The sequence below is a fragment of the Manis javanica genome, chromosome 3 (assembly GCF_040802235.1).
Source record: "Manis javanica isolate MJ-LG chromosome 3, MJ_LKY, whole genome shotgun sequence".
Lineage (NCBI taxonomy): Eukaryota > Metazoa > Chordata > Mammalia > Pholidota > Manidae > Manis > Manis javanica.
The window spans coordinates 60,923,042-60,939,505 of NC_133158.1; the positions used below are offsets into that span (position 1 = coordinate 60,923,042).

Here is a 16,464-nt window from a genome sequence, read left to right on the forward strand (position 1 = left end):
AGGCAGACAGAACTGGTTGCGAACACCTCAGAGGCAGACGGGATTCCAGCACTTGACCTGCTGACCTGCCACTGTTGGAATAAAGCTTGGTATAAACCCTTTTGCCCCTAACATTCCATTGTTATTCCATCTCACTGAATCCAGAGTGAACTTGCCTGGGGGCAGTCCCTTTCAGGTGAGACACACTAAAGAATAAACATATTAAAAAGTGAATAGTTTTAAAAAGTGATTGTTAAAATGTTCTAATTGATACAGAGTTTGGCATAACCTTTAGTATCTTAATACCCCATGCTTTATATGTGGGTAGCCACAAAGAAATGTTTAACTTATGATAACAATATAAAGAATAATAATTGAAATTTCTTTTTATCCCTGGCTTCAGGTGAGTTGTGGTTTGAAATGATCCTTTTCACTTGGGATGACTGGTGTTTGTAGGGTGGTTGAGGGGGAGCGTGGTTGATGGATAGCTTGTGATCCCACTCTGGATAAAATATTATATACTTGTTTGTTTTTTCAGAAGAGGGTCCATAGCTTTCATCAGTACCTCATGTCCAAAAAGTATTAAGAATCATGGTATGAAGAATGAAAAAGTTGAATGCTGTTTTAATTTCTGGGTAATGCTTCTCAGAAATTAATTTCTAATGAAAGAGTCAAATGCCTTGATCTATACATGTGTACTTGAGGTTCATCACAGCAGCTTGGAGTGACAAAAGTTACTCCAAGAGTTTGTGTGGTTTAAACTCTGATGAAAGCCCTATGTTTGGTTCCTTTAGCTGGACTGGGGTTTTCATGGTATGATTCCCAGATCATTAAGTACAGCATCACCTGGGAACTTAATACAAATGCAAATTCTCAGGCCCTGGTGTATCAGAAAGCCTGGAGGTGAGGGCCAGCAATTAGCTTTTTTTAAGGAGCATTCCAGGTGATTATGATGTGCCCTGAAGTGTGATAATCACTGGGTTAAACTCTACTTAGGAAACCCTATTCTCTACCCTCTGCTTCCAGGCCAAGTTTAGGACCATTAGTTAAGGACGTGGGTACAGAATAAACAGTCTAGTGTTGATAACTTACATTTTTCATCTCTTTATCCTCACAGAGCCCAAATTGCTTTCACAAAGGTGTCTTGGGTTGCACAGCAATGCTGAACAACAGTTTGAAGAAAGCCAGTGTCCAACTGAAACTGGAATTCAGGGACACAGCATGTTAAGTTTGCTCATAAAAATTCTGAGCAAACCAGGCTTTTCAGGGATGAGCCCCAGTAATTCCAAGGGCTTTGGATTTCTGCTTCCTTTGAGGAGTAGAACATTCAGTCTCCTGAACAGACTGAACCTGAGAAATTTTATTTACCTTTTTCCAGTTGTGGAAACCTCACAAGCATCCTTTAAAGGAGTGCTGAATATCACCGTAGCTCTGTTTGCAAGATGAATGAATTCACTCAGCCTGTGCTCTGAGTATCCAATAGGGCAGAGGTCTCAGCTGTAGAACATAAAATAAGCTGTTTAAAACCAGCCACTGAAACCTTCAAATGATCATTCTCTCTGGTCCTTCTGTTGCCTGAAGCTTGATTTGTCCTGACACCTTACTGTTTCACTGATGAGTAATGGCATAGAGCGCTCCACAGCAGTTCTCATTAAAGGAGGGCAGTCAAGTGGAATTCATTTTTGGCTCTCAATAATTTTCAAATGAGAATTTTATTGCATATAAATGAGTGCTAATTGACATTTGTGACTGGTTTTTATGGAAATCATGCATGTATAATTTGCATAATAGTACCTAAGTGCTTTTATGTAAAAGTGCAACTCTGGGAAGTTGGTGAGGGTTTTGTATATTGGTGCTATTGTTTTTTAAATTCCTAACTACAGTTCCTGGCAATAGTATGGAATATTAATAGGTCTCTGAGATCTGTCTATAAGGCAGTAGTGACTCACAGCCCAGTTCTTGTGGTTGTGCCAGCTTACACCTGAGAGTACAGAGTCAGCAAAACCCTGCAGGGCAGGGCTCTTAGAGCAGGAGATGCTCCCACTGTAGTCAAGGGGATGTCCAGCCCTCCTTCATGAATCAAACCTGCTTCTCCTGGGTTATAGGAATATCTGTATGGTCCTGAGGATTGTTCGTAGAAGTCTCGGACTCCCATACTATATAATGCTTTCTAATCTCTCTGGGTTCAACAAATATGTATTGATTACCTACTATGTACCATGCACTATGCTGGGTGCTAGAGCAAGACCATGTTGGCTTGTTCCCTGCTGCATCTCTAGCTTTTAGCACAGTGACTAGTACATAATAGTTGATTATTGGATTAATGAACATGGTCTCTAACCATTGTGGATCTATAATTCATTATTCTTACAAAATCTGATTTTAAGTACAGTACACAGATAATTGCTCTTTGTGTTAGAAGATACATTAATGGTTCAGAACTTGGGATTCTGCTAGGAAATTTAGAGAAATAAGATGCATAACCTCAGTTATGTGCCCCATGTCTTCTGTATAGATGAGCCTTCAATATCATGGAAATTAAAGAAGCTGGTATTTATTGACAATCTAGTACGCATTAGTTACATTTGCACTTGCACACATCCTGTTCATCATATGATTTAATCACCAGCAAAACCTATGAGGTGTAGATCATATTATCCTCATTTCATTGAGGAGGCAGTGAGAATTGGAGAAAGTAAGTGACTAACCTAAGGTGCCACAGAAAGAAAATGTTGGAGCTAAAACTTATATTCAGCTTTGGCTGTGTCCATTTCAGTGCCGCTTGTTGTACCCAGGGTTCCTCAAATTGGTTAAGTGAAGCTGAACTCCAAGCACTGGGATGGGGTGCTGATTGGCCCCGGGGCCCTGGAATGTGCCCTGTACTCAGCTGAGCTACTGTTGACAGTAAACTTACTACTTAGAGCACTGTTTCCCAGGTCCTGTGGGGAACCCAATTCAGTAGTCAGTCTGATTCACCATGATTCTGCCAAGCAGCGAGAAAAATTTAAGCACTGTATAGCAAAGGGAGAAATCTGGTTTTAGTGGAAGAAAGTTATAAGGATTATGACAGTAAAACTTGGGTATAGCCTTCTATAATGTCGAGCAAACATGTTCTCCAGATTGTGGAAAGATCACTAACTGTGGGCTGGCAAGCTCAGGAGGGGAGAGGCTGTGGAACACAGAGATTAGGAAAGAATGGTGGTACAGTTCAAGGATTCATACAAAGCGCAAGGATCCTGAAGCCTTCTTTTCTCTGAGATCTACTAAACTAAGTGGGTGAATCAAGTCCCCTCTCCTTCCTCCAACCCCAACTACCTCCCACCCCTGCCAAGGGACACTCAGTGTTTCTGTTCTGCTTTTAAAATAGAGGGATGTTTTTGGAGCAGCCTCTCCCTTCCCCTGCTTTTCCCTCTGGTGAGTCAAGATGCCTTGTGTGAGGAAAGACCCTGCCGCAGGGTCCTTGGATGATTATTCAGAAACTATACAAGTATGTTGAAAATTTAATTGGAGGTATGTCAAAGGCTTTGAAGAGAACTTTCATCATCTCTCCCTCTTCTATAAGGCAAATGTGAGGTTATGAGAAGCAGATTAATTCAGTCCACTTTATATTGTTTGGGAGAAAATGTGTAAGTTCCAAAATTTGTAGTCTCCCAAAGGAGTATTTGTTCCCTTTCCACTGTGTTCCTTTTCTTTCTTGGACCTCCTCCACAGACTGCTTACCTACAACCCTGGAGCTGTTACCCCATGACCCTGCCTGTTTCCTCAGGTCCAGGCCTCTGTCCCAAATGTGTGAAAGGCCAACCATACTTCCTTTAAAGGTCCTTTAAAGTAATATTAAAAAAGCAGTGAACTCTGCTCCTGTTACTTACTGTGTGATCCTGAACCTCAGCCTCTGTGGGGCTGTTTCCTTACCCATAAAATGAACAGATTAGATTTTATGATATCTAAGGTTGCTTTCAGCCCCACCATTCTGCGACTTCACCTATTTTCCCTGACTGAACTATCTGCTCCTATATACGCAATACTTTCCCACCCTTATTTCATGCTCATGCCCCCTTAGGGAGTATTTACAACTGTGAGCCATTATCTTGTGTTGAGGATCTATATGACAGGTGGTCTTTTAGGGGGGCCTGAATCCCCTCTGCCTGCTCTTCCCACAAAGAATAGTGTATGCTCAGGGAACAGAAGTGAGATTCACTGTAAGTGACCCATATTTAGGATGCTTGCAAATTTACCAGAACACAACACAATGCATTGAAAGGCAATGAAAAATGCATTTTACATTCCCTGCTGTTTATAATTATCTGTGTATCTGCTGCCTACACTAACATAGTTAATGGAGACCTGATACCTCAGACAACATTGGTGCCAGAAGAACCTTAGTAAACATCTAGTACAATGCTGTTTGTGGTGGTGGTTTGACTAGACATATTTTTTATTCATTTGTATGTGGTTCTTTCTTAATCTCACTTAGTGAGCAACCTGAGGCTGAGGTACTTCAAATAATACCTGTTTGCTCACAATGGGTAGAAACATCCCCATTACTCCAATCGTCCCATCTTCTGCATTTAATATAAAACATATAATGGGATGAAAAATAAAGAGGTGAAGAAATCAGGACAAAAGGAAAATAGGCATAGGATAATGAAGGGAGCCAGAGATACTTAACACTGCACAGTTGCTGTAAGTGAGCCACACATTGGATTCTGAACTTCCCAGTGGCCACAAAAGAGAGAAACATACTATTCGTGACATAAAAATGTTCTAGAAAAAGGTTAACATTTCGTGGTATTTGAGAGGAAGACAAATTTATACCAGGAGTACTCAAGGAGGAGCCACTAAGTCAGTACTGTAGACCACATCCTCAACAATATGCTATTAATGCTTACAAGGCTAAATCTATTCATTCATTCAAAAAGCATTTATTGCATGCTTTCTATGTGCCATATGTGTTTCAGTGCATTGTATTCTTATTTTTGATGCTCAGATTATCCTGTCGTTGGCCATTGGGAGCCAGCTGACTCCTGTATCCTTTGGACATGATTCTGTATTTCTCTGAAAACTTTTTTATTTTCTAGTATGGCAAGATATCCCAGGTTCATCTTGTATATTTCCAGCTCCCTAACTTAAGTTGGCTATTTTGCTAAAGAAGCCTGGTTCTTTTAAGTGTGAAATGGTTTGGGAGACCTTGGCTCTTGGAGTGTTTATTGTAACTGAGTCATAATTACTTCCAAGCTCAGTTAACAGAGTAGGAAATAATGAATGTTTTGAGAAAAAAAATTAATTGAGTCCATACTGGTATTTCCCTTTTAAATTAAAGTTTGAAAGGTTTTTACTTATTTTATTTTATATGTGCATTTCTTTTGTCTTACTTTAGTATCTCAGTTCCCAGTGATATGAATATAATTACTCATTTGCTTTATCTAGCAGTTATATGCATATATAAATATGTGTGTGTTTCCATATATATAAAATAGGAACAATATCCAGGTATTGCCATTTAAGATTTTTTTGTGGCTATTTTTTCTCCTTAGGATGCATAATCAAATTACTGCCACTTAAAATAATTCCTTTCTATGTGGTTATACCATCAACTTGATATAGTTAAATTTAATTTGTTTTTAATTTTTAGAGATTGATTTTCCTCTTTCTGATTGGATTTTGTTTTTAAAACAAGTAAAATATTTACACGGTTTCAGAGTCAAAACTATAAACACTGAGAGGTCTATTTTGCCTCCCTGTCCTCTCCCCCTTGTTCTTTTCCTCCTCTGATAAGTAATGCTTTTATTCTTCCACTGTTTCTTTTTGAAAATAAACCAATGACCTATATGAATTTCCTCTCCTTTCCTACACAAAAGGCAGCATACTATATGCATAAGTTGCATTTTGCTTTTTTTTAAACAATATGCCCTGTAAATCATACCAGTATATAGATATTTTTTCATTCTTTTTTAAACATTGAGATATTCCTAACTTTTAAAAACCAAACATTGTTTATGCTAAAACAGTAGGGTGATTTTTCTTGGAGGGATGGTACTGGTGAGTGGGAAGGGTTATCTGAAGTGAATATGCCAAGGGGTTAATGCTTAATTCTGGGTTATTTTCTTCTTTGTACTTTTTTGAGTTTCAAAACTACCTTTGAATTATAAAACAATTTTAAGTAACAGCTGCACACCAAGGTAACAAAGCTAAACTCTCAGGAATCACTGAAATGTGAACATCTAATAGAATTAGGTCAAAGAGGGAAAGTTGAGATGAACACATGCATGGACAGGTTCTCTAGATGGTAGACCTGGGCGCAAACAGAGAGCTCTAAATATTCCATGAAGGTCACCTGAAATGTAAGAAATTGCTGAAGAGAAGTGAAGAAGTAAATTCTCCCTCAATTTAGTTTGACTTAACTGGTCATTTTCAGGTGACTCTGACTAGAGGCATTCTTTTATCATCAATACCACTCATCCCCTGCAATATCAACAGATACGTTAATGTTGAAAACTATTATAATTTTCACTATAGAATTAGCCCTTCATTTTTTAGTTTTATATGACCAAACTTGGCAATCTTATTTATTTACATCCTGTTATTTCACAGTGAGCCTTTATTAATTATCCAACAAATATTTTTTCACTTTGTTCCTTTTTATCTTTACTGAAGTGATATACAATATTATATTGGTTTCAGGTGTACCACATGGTGATTCGACAGTTATCTATGAAATTCTCACCCCAATAAGTGTTGTTACTATTTTCAATATGAAATGATGTTGCCGTATTATTCACTATATTCCCTTTGTTGTGCTTTCATCCTGGTGGCTAATTTATACCGTAATTGGGATTTTGTTCCTCTTTAACACCTTCACCCTCCCTTACCCCTTTTCTATGGCAACACTCAGTCTCTTCTTTGTGTCTAAGAGTCTCTTTCTGTTTTGTTCATTTGTCTTGTTCTTAAGATTCCACATATAAGTGAAATCACATGGTATTTGTCTTCCTCTGCCTGGCTTATTTCACTTAGCCTAGTATCTTTGGGTTAACTCCCAAAAGTGGAATTGCTGGGTCATATGACAACCTCATTTAAAACTGCTTCACTCCCCCTGTGGCATTCCCAAATGTTCTTGCCCTGATCTACTTTTTCTTCCATGGTCCTTAACACCTTCAAAATACTGTTTAATTTACTTATGTATTATGCCCACTGATTATTGTGTGACTCCCCCCATCATAATACAAATTCTGTAAAGGCAAGGATCTTTTGTTTTGTTCATCTGTGTATTCCAGATGCCTAGAACAGTGCCTGTCACATTATTATTGCTCAGAAATTTTTAGTTAAGTGAATGAATATTAGCAGCAACAGAGTTTTTGGGGAAAAGGAAATGTGTAACTATGAAGTTCTGCATTAATGTATATGCATCATCCCCTAACATGTTCATCTCATCACTTCATGGCTCTGGAAGCTTTTATGATTCAGCTTTATTGTTGGTAATTCAGGCAACAACTGGACTGGCAATGAGAATATGAATATGAACCAAGGCAGTTGTGTTTGAAAATGAAAGGACATAGGTGATATAGGTATAAAGGGGAATTCCATATGTCTATTTTTCCAATAGGTATGTGCTTATAAGCATAACTTTAAAAAAATAACAAAAACAATTATCTTACCTTTACCCACATATTTGCCATTTCCAGCACCCTTTATTCCTTTGTATAGATCCAGATTTCTGTGCGGTATCATTTTCTTCTGCCCAAAGAACTTTTTTCTAACATTTCTTGTAGTACATGTCTCTCAGAATTTGCCATTTTCACTGGATATTGTATTCTGGGTTGACTTTTTTTTTTTCCAGCACTTTAAGTGTTCTTCCATTCTCTTCTCACATGATTTCAAATGAGAAATCTGCTGTAAATCTTACTGTTGTTTCTCTACATAATCTGGCTGGATCTAATACTTTAGCTTTATCACTAGTTTTCTGTAATTTCATTATGATGTACCATGGTGTGTATGTGTGTGTTATAATGTTTATGCTGCCTGGGGTTGCTTTAGTTTCTTGGAACTGTAGGCTTATGTTTCTCATCAAATTGAAAAAATTTTGGTAATTTATTTCAAATTTTTTTCTGTTTTCCCCCTTTTTTCCATTACTCCAGTTACACATATGTTAGAGCATTTGCTGTTGTGCCACAGTCTCTGAGGCTATTATGTCCATTTTTACCAATCATTTTGTCTCATTTTGGATAATTTTTGTTCTTTGTCTTTAAGTTAACTGATACTTTGTTTTTGCAGTCTCCAGTCTAGTGTGTTTTAAATTTCAGAAATACTTGAATATATAGCATATACAGAATATGCCTAGATATTAAATTTCAGAATATACTTGAATATACAGCATATACAGAATATGCCTAGAATTATATTTGGGTCTTTTTTCTATCATCTGTCTCCTTATTTTGTTCATGTTCTATTTGGATCTTTGAGTATATTTATGATAGTTGTTTTAAGGTCCTTGTGTGCTACATATATCATTTTTGTATTTTTTTATTGAATTTTTAAAACTATATGGTCATAGGTAATATCTTTTGCCTCTTTGCTCACCTGGTAATTTTTTATTGGATGATGCACATTTGAATTTTATGTTATTGAGTGTTGGATCTTGTATTCTTTGAAAAGGTGTTGCATTGTGTTCTGGAATGCAGCTGAGTTTCTTGTAAAATAATTTGATCCTTTTGAGGCTTTCTTTTAAGCATTATTAGGGCAGGTCCAGACTAGTTTCTAGTATAGGGTTCATTTAGTTTCACTATAATATATTGATATTTTGGAGAATTCTATCAAGTTATGAGATCTCTCCACTCTGGCTGGTGAGAACACAAACTATTCCCAGCCTTGTGTAAACTCCAGGAATTGTTCACCTACTGGCTGCTAGTGGTTGTTTTTTCTACTTCATATTGTTTCCTTTCACTCATACCTAGATCAGTACTCAGGAAAAGATTGAGGGCATCCCCTGCAGATTTCCAAATCATTCTCTCTTGTTGTATCTCCCTTTTTTCCATACTCTGCCTCACAAATTTTGTCTCCTTCAATATCCCTAACTCCAGTCTGTTCTGTATACCTCAACAAGACTTCTAGACACTGTTTAGGTTTTCTTCCTTATTCTGTTTTCTGGCAACTGCCTCTAGACAGTAACTAGGGGTCAGTTATAATAATTGAAATACTATTTATTTATATGTATCCCATTTTATATATATCAGTCGATTATAGGGTTCACCTCATTTCCACAGTCCTATAATAACTGTTATCCAATGTCTGTAAAACGTTTTTTCATAGGTTTTATCTGGTTTTCAAGTAGTTTAGAATGGGACGGTAATTCCTATAGCAGTTAATTTTTCATGAACAGAAGCAGAAGTTCTACCAAGGGCAAAACAACTATTAAAAAGATGCTAGTTATAGGACTAGTTTTTCAATGGCAGAAATAATGTGTGGAAGAATAGGGAGATGTTGCAGAAAGATATGGACTGTTGAGAGTCATAACCAGTGAAAGACCATCTTGTACTTGGAAACAGTGTAGCTGATGCAATAGGTTTTTTCCTGATCCTAATAACTGGGCTGGATTCTGTAGTCTCTGTCAAATGAACTTTAAGTCCCACTCTGCATGGTCTTGGGTCTGCTACTGTCAGTGGTCTAGACAGTTTATCTCCAGGGGCACTGTGTGTACAGGGGGTCGGGGGACAGAATCTGCTCTTTGAGGGACCTGGCAGACCTCCTCTTTGCGCCTTGGATTCTGTATCTATTTTGTGCTTAGATGCCTCACCATTACCTTCTCTGACACACTTCTCCCCACCCACTTTCCCAATCACTTGACACTTTTGAAATCATTCTCCTCTCAATGACTAAACCATTTACTGTTTCATCAGCTTCTTAGGTGTGAACTGAACCTCTGTGAATGTGTGCTAACATTGTAGTCACATGCCTGTCCCATGGGGGAGCCAAGTATCGTGGTATATAAAATGCCTATGCTGGATATCTGTGGAAGAAGCAGGGCTAGCATTTAGAGCTCCATGCCAGTGAGTTCAGTCCGGACAAGGGGACCTTTGGCACATACTCGGAAATTTATCCCCCAGGGAGTTTATATTCAGATGGACAACCCCACCATGTTCACAGAATCTCCCAAAGATGATTTGGACTTAGCCCTTCTAGGATCCACAATTCTGACCAGAGTTTCTCAAGCAGCATTATTGACATTTCAGGCTGGATAATTCTTTGTTATTTAGAATGTCCTGTTATTTGCAGGCTGTTCAGCAGCCTCCCTGGCCTCTACCTACTAAATGTCCGGAACACCCTCCTCAATGTCTCCAGATATTGCCAGATGCTCTCTGGAGGTGCAAAATTGCCCCACTGAGAACTACTGGTACAGATACACTATTGTGTCCCACACTCCAGGGAACCCAAAGAAATGAATTTCTGGGCACTAAACATGAAGAAACCTACCAGTCCATTTGGTGTCTTCTTGGGAGAGATCAGTCCAGATTGTCTGCCCCATTTTTTTGAAATATACTAGAAGAACATTGACCTTGGAATTAAAATTCCTGGATTCAAGTCCTACCTTTACATTATTTAGAGCAAGGTTCTCCACTTCTCTGCTCTTCAGTTTCCTTTTTTGAAAATGGTGATGTTTACCTCACATGACACTGTTGTGATAATGAAATGAGGTTTTATACACACACATACATTGATTTGTTCTTCTACATGAATTAAAGATACAAAAACATGGACTTTTTACAGTTCAAATATAAATATGCTATTTGGCAGTGTGATTAGAGGGCAATACAGGAAAAATATGTCTTCCAGTCCATCATGTTGAATTTCCTCCCTGTGGCTTCTAATATCGCTGTGTGAGAGAAGAGACATAGGGGCCTACTCTTAAAACAAGAAAAAGATTTTCTTTTCTGCAAGTGAAACTTCAACTTAATTAGGATGCAGTCATGTTTTTATGTTTCTTAATTTTTCATTCAGTAATCTGACTAAACTGCACATGAATTTAAATGTATTGATAGGTGACAGTGGCTTTTAGTTTTCTTGGGGTTTCATTGTAATGAGCCTGGTAAATAATTCAGGAGCATATGAGAGGCCAATGAATGGGCAGCACCTGGTGTTATATTGTTTATGTCTAAACATGCAGAATCCAAAGATGGCATTCTACACCTGTCACTATTATTCTGGCTTAAACACTAGTCCGGTGTTCAGTGGTTGTTGAAATAATAATAACTGATATTTTTCTCTTCCATTTTCCTCCATGCTAGAAGAAAACTTCTAAGCTGTTTCAAAAACACAAAGTAGAAGTGGCATCTTTTAAATTCCTACTAGTAAAATTTCCAATCTGTTTTCTCTATTAAGGGATGGCTTACTCAAAAAAAAAAATTACAGACATGTCTACCTTTTATGCTGGGGCTAATTTGAGCTTTTCTGCATTTCTACTTTTGTTCTGCAAGGTAGAACTTCTTTTAAGATTGCAGTATTCATATTGCAAGCATCTTCTGAGAGAAATAACACCATCCTCTGGCCACTCACTCTGGGAATTCCCAGATCTCCTCAGTTTCTCTCCCTATTACCCGAGTAATAGGGAGATAATGTCTACTTCAATGTCTCACCTGTAGTAGTCTACAGCTTCAAAACAAACAAAAAACTCTTGACAAAAGGGTTGTGTGTACTTCTGTGACCCCAGCTGACTGGACATAGAATGTTCCTCTGCTCACTGAGTGAACAAGTGTTCATGTGACTGACAGACTTTGCATGCAGATAGCATGGGGCTCCTGAGCCCACTGCCATGAAGGAACTGATAGAGCTTAAGTCATGAGTAGTGTGGAAAAATCTTGGAAGGTCAGGGGATTTCCTAGTAGGTATAAAAGGAACATGCTCCTTACATATGTAAACTAAAGTTTTTGTAGTAGTGCTGGACTGTGAAAGGGTTATGAAGAGAGACTGTAGAGCTTTATATCTATAAACTATTCGATGAGTTTTGGCTTTATTTTTAAGTATTGTTTATTATAAAGGTTTAAAAATATATTCATTTAGTATATATTCTATTTTAAAACTTTGTTATAGGTAATAAAGCATATAGCTATATTTAACAAAAATACAACTATATGTAATTATAATGTACAAGATATTTTTAAACCACTGTAATAAACCATTAGAATATATGTATATATATGTTTGTGTTTATGTGTGTTACCAGGTTTAATTGTTTTCTGTTCCTTAGGGACCTGCATGAGTGCTTGGAGCAGTGACTGCCATCTGGTGGCAAGCCCGAACCATCACTTCATGTACCCTAATGATTGCTAAGATGCCCCCTCGACTCACATGGTGTGACTCGGTGGCAGAACACAAGGAAAGCCAGAGGGTATCTGATGAAGAAGCCTAGTGAAATAACCCTTTGCTTCCATACAAACGGGTTGTTCATCCCAGATTCTGAGGCAGGAGACAGCTCCAAAATGGTGCCTCTGAAGAAAAGATTTGAATTGCTCTTGTGTTTTAGTCAAGGAGCTGCTGGTTACCGAACAGAGGGTAACCAAGACTGTGAATAAGCACACACCAAGAAGAGCATGTGATGACATGGAGCCTGAAATAAACTGCTCTGAATTGTGTGATGGTTTTTCTGGCCAGGAGCTAGATCGGAGATCGCTTCATGATCTCTGCAGGACCACAATTGTAAGTGAGCAGCCATGGTGGGTCAGGGCTGCTCAGAGGTACATGGTGGTGGTGGTGATGGTGGTGGGGAGGTGAAGGAGGCGGAAGAAGAGGGGGAGGAAATGCTCGCACAGGACATGTATTTCCCGGCTTTGATGATGATGGACCAGTTCGTGTCTGATCTGTAGAAGAGCCTTCATTCCTAACAGCTTCTCTTTATTCTGTTCTCAGACCTCTTCCCATCACAGCAGTAAGACCATTTCTTCATTATCTCCTGTCCTTTTGGGTATTGTGTGGACTTTTCACAGCTGTGGACTTCTTCTGATAGCCTTCTTTCTTGGCTTCACAATTCGCTTCAGGAAGAACAGGTAAGCAGCCCATGCCTAGTTTGTCTCTTATAGCCTGAATCATGAAACTCAGAATGTTAGTATCAGTTTGGCACCAAGAGCTGCTAGGTGGTATCAGCAAAGCTAGTGTCCTATGTGGCATTAAGCTATGTGAGAACTTACCCCCTGAAATAGTCCTGGCCTTGCAGTATAATTTCTTCTTGAGAAGGAGAAAGATCTAGCCTGCTATTGTGCTAAGTACCTCAAGGACACCCAAAGAGGAGAGTGGATGAGACACTCTTCATAAAGGAGAGTTTGATTCTTCTGAGAAGATGAGGTATTTGTATTAAAAACAGAATGTAAAACAATATATTCCAAAGTAACATTAAAGTTTATGGATGGTACAATTTAAGCCAGTCTGGAGGCAGTGTTAAAATAAAATTCAAATAATTTCTGTAAAAATAGTGTGGCCCTACTACCTGGCTAGTTCTGCTAGATAATACTGGCTGGTTGGAGAATCTCTAGCTCATCAAGATAAGTATTGAGGGCTCCCGGGGCTGGCAAAAGGAACAAAATGAAGACCTTTTATTGGAAAGGACTTGCAGAATCCTGCCTTTACTGTTATTCATCCTTTCGCTCAAGGCCCACCACATGTCTCCCACTCCAACATTTTGTGCCCTCAGGCTGCCTCCAGACAGCCCCACTCCAGCCCTCTCTCTCTGGCCCACAGCTGACTTCTGGATGGAGTCCCATCAGATTTCAGCAACTCCCCCAAAGAGGCGTAACTCGTCTGGCCTCACTCCAGCCTTATATTTTCTGGTAATCAAGTGTGTGGTGCTCCATTGTCTAGGTTTGGCTGTCAGATAAGGGTCAGTCATTTGGATTTGTCTAGCAGGCATTTTGGGGTGCCATTGGCGATTTGAGGTGGAGGACGTGGAATTGTTAGGCAGCAGTGACTTGACCTCCTGGATCAACCTCAGTGTGGCAGTGGTGTGTGGCACTCCATCCTGCATATATCCCAGAAGCTGCCCCTGCTACTTTCCATTCTGTTCCTCAAATACGCTAAGCTCACACCCATTTCAAGGCCTTTGATCAATTGTTCACTTACTGTTTCTACTGAATGACAGTCCTCTCCAGATCTTCCTGTGACTAGTACCCTCTTGTGTTATATCTTGGCTCAAATGTCACCTATACAGACAAGCTTTCCCTGATCACCCTATCTAAAGTAGCCTCACTACAGAATGGTCACCTAATCCCCACATGTCATACCATATACCATAACCATTTTATTTTCTTTATAGTAAGTATAACTCTCTGATATTACCATATTTATCAGTTTACCTGATTATTGTCTGTATCCCCCACCATAAAGTAAAGTCTTTGAACACAGGGACCTTGTCTGTCATGCTCACCACTGTCTCTAGCATTTAGAACAGACTCTGGAACATAAAAGGTGCTCAGTAAATATGCTTTAGTTATCCTGTGAAGAAGAATATTTAAATCCCACTGTCAAGAAAATGACAAAGAAAATCATGCATTTCAAGATTATAAAACTATGGAGTACATATAGTATTTTCAGCTGCACTATATTTCTATAATACAAATTCATATCTGATTGGAAAATAAGAAAATAATATCATTGGTTCATATGTCGTATTTTCCCCAGCAAATCAATCGTTTAAAGTATTCAGGCACAAGCTTTCTTATAGTTAAAGAAGGAAAACTTAAACTAAAGATACTATGTCAGTACAATTTGTAGTTGGTTTAATGGCTTGAAGAACTGGTGTCCTTCCTGCGACATGAAGCTCTCTGATGAAGCTGTATGACTAGATGATAAAGCAAAGAAGACATTTCTCTTGTATTTAAAAAAAACTGATAGTTGAAGCACAGATCCAGAGAAGATTTTTAATTTTGATGACAATTTTATTATTGGAGGTGAATGCCCTTGAGAACTATATCTTGTAGAATTAACACTGCAAAATCCATCTGTGATCCTGAGTACAAATAGTAATGGATATTTGCTGAGTGCTAGTATTTTAATTGGGATAATTATTTTTATTAGTACCCTGGTTCAAAGTTAAATATGTCTCTACTGTTATGGCCCCATACTATTTTTTCCATAACCCATTATTTTTTACACAATTTTATAGAATGCAAGATTTTCAAAGCATTTTTATAACCTGTTAAAACAGGAACACCTGTATACAGTATTATAGTAGAAACACCTATATTCACATTCTATTAAAGATTTTGCTGCCTGTCTTGCTTGCAGTGGGAACATGACATGGCATAAAGAAGGAAATATTAAGCAGCACTATGGACAAAAACTCATTTTGCAATTAAGTAGCATACAAGTTTAGAAAAGGAAAGATAAAATAATGTAATTTCAAAAATGCTTTTTAAATAATAAAATGTGCTCAGAGTTTCAACATCACAATTAGATGATGCATTTCATTCCAGTTCTGCAATCTCTAAATTTTTTATTGTGTGTGTGTATGTACATGTGTGTGTGCCAGAGGAAGAAAAATATTCTAATAAAAAAAATAATGCAGTAATGTTCAATTACATATATTCCATTTTTTTTTTTTTTTTTTTTTTTTTTATGTTTTTTTTTTTTTTTTTTTTTTTTTTTGAGAGGGCATCTCTCATATTTATTGATCAAATGGTTGTTAACAACAATAAAATTCAGTATAGGGGGGTCAATGCTCAATGTACAATCATTAATCCATCTCAAGCCTAATTCTCATCAGTCTCCAATCTTCTGAAGCATAACGAACAAGTTCTTACATGGTGAACGAATTCTTACAGAGTGAATAAATTCTTACATGGTGAACAGTACAAGGGCATTCATCACAGAAACTTTCGGTTTTGATCATGCAATATGACCTATAAACCATCAGGTCAAATATGAATATTCATTTGATTTTTTTTTTTTTTTTTTTTTTTTTTTTTGAGAGGGCATCTCTCATATTTATTGATCAAATGGTTGTTAACAACAATAAAATTCAGTATAGGGGGGTCAATGCTCAATGTACAATCATTAATCCATCTCAAGCCTAATTCTCGTCAGTCTCCAATCTTCTGAAGCATAACGAACAAGTTCTTACATGGTGAACGAATTCTTACAGAGTGAATAAATTCTTACCTGGTGAACAGTACAAGGGCAGTCATCACAGAAACTTTCGGTTTTGATCATGCAATATGACCTATAAACCATCAGGTCAAATATGAATATTCATTTGATTTTTGTACTTGATTTATATGTTGATCCCACATTTCTCCTATTATTATTATTATTTTTATTTTTAATAAAATGCTGAAGTGGTAGGTAGATGCAAGATAAAGGTAGAAAACATAGTTTAGTGCTGTAAGAAGGCAAATGTAGATGATCAGATGATCAGGTGTGTGCCTATGGACTAAGTATTAATCCAGGCTAGACAAGGGCAGCAAGACATCCACGGATGCAGAAGATTTCTCTCAAAGCAGGGGGGGTGAG

General features: G+C 37.9%; 1 protein-coding gene across 3 annotated transcripts in view; it reads left to right on the forward strand.

The window, feature by feature from the left end:
• Positions 1 to 16,464, forward strand: part of GPR156 (G protein-coupled receptor 156) — a 113,705-nt gene that overhangs the window by 29,236 nt on the left and 68,005 nt on the right. For all 3 annotated transcript variants that reach the window (XM_073231584.1, XM_037013243.2, XM_037013242.2), the window contains exons 2-3: positions 12,215 to 12,663; positions 12,874 to 13,010. In XM_073231584.1, coding sequence (XP_073087685.1) covers positions 12,568 to 12,663; positions 12,874 to 13,010 — 233 coding nt within the window. In that variant the 5' untranslated portion in view covers positions 12,215 to 12,567. The remainder of the gene's footprint in view (positions 1 to 12,214; positions 12,664 to 12,873; positions 13,011 to 16,464) is intronic.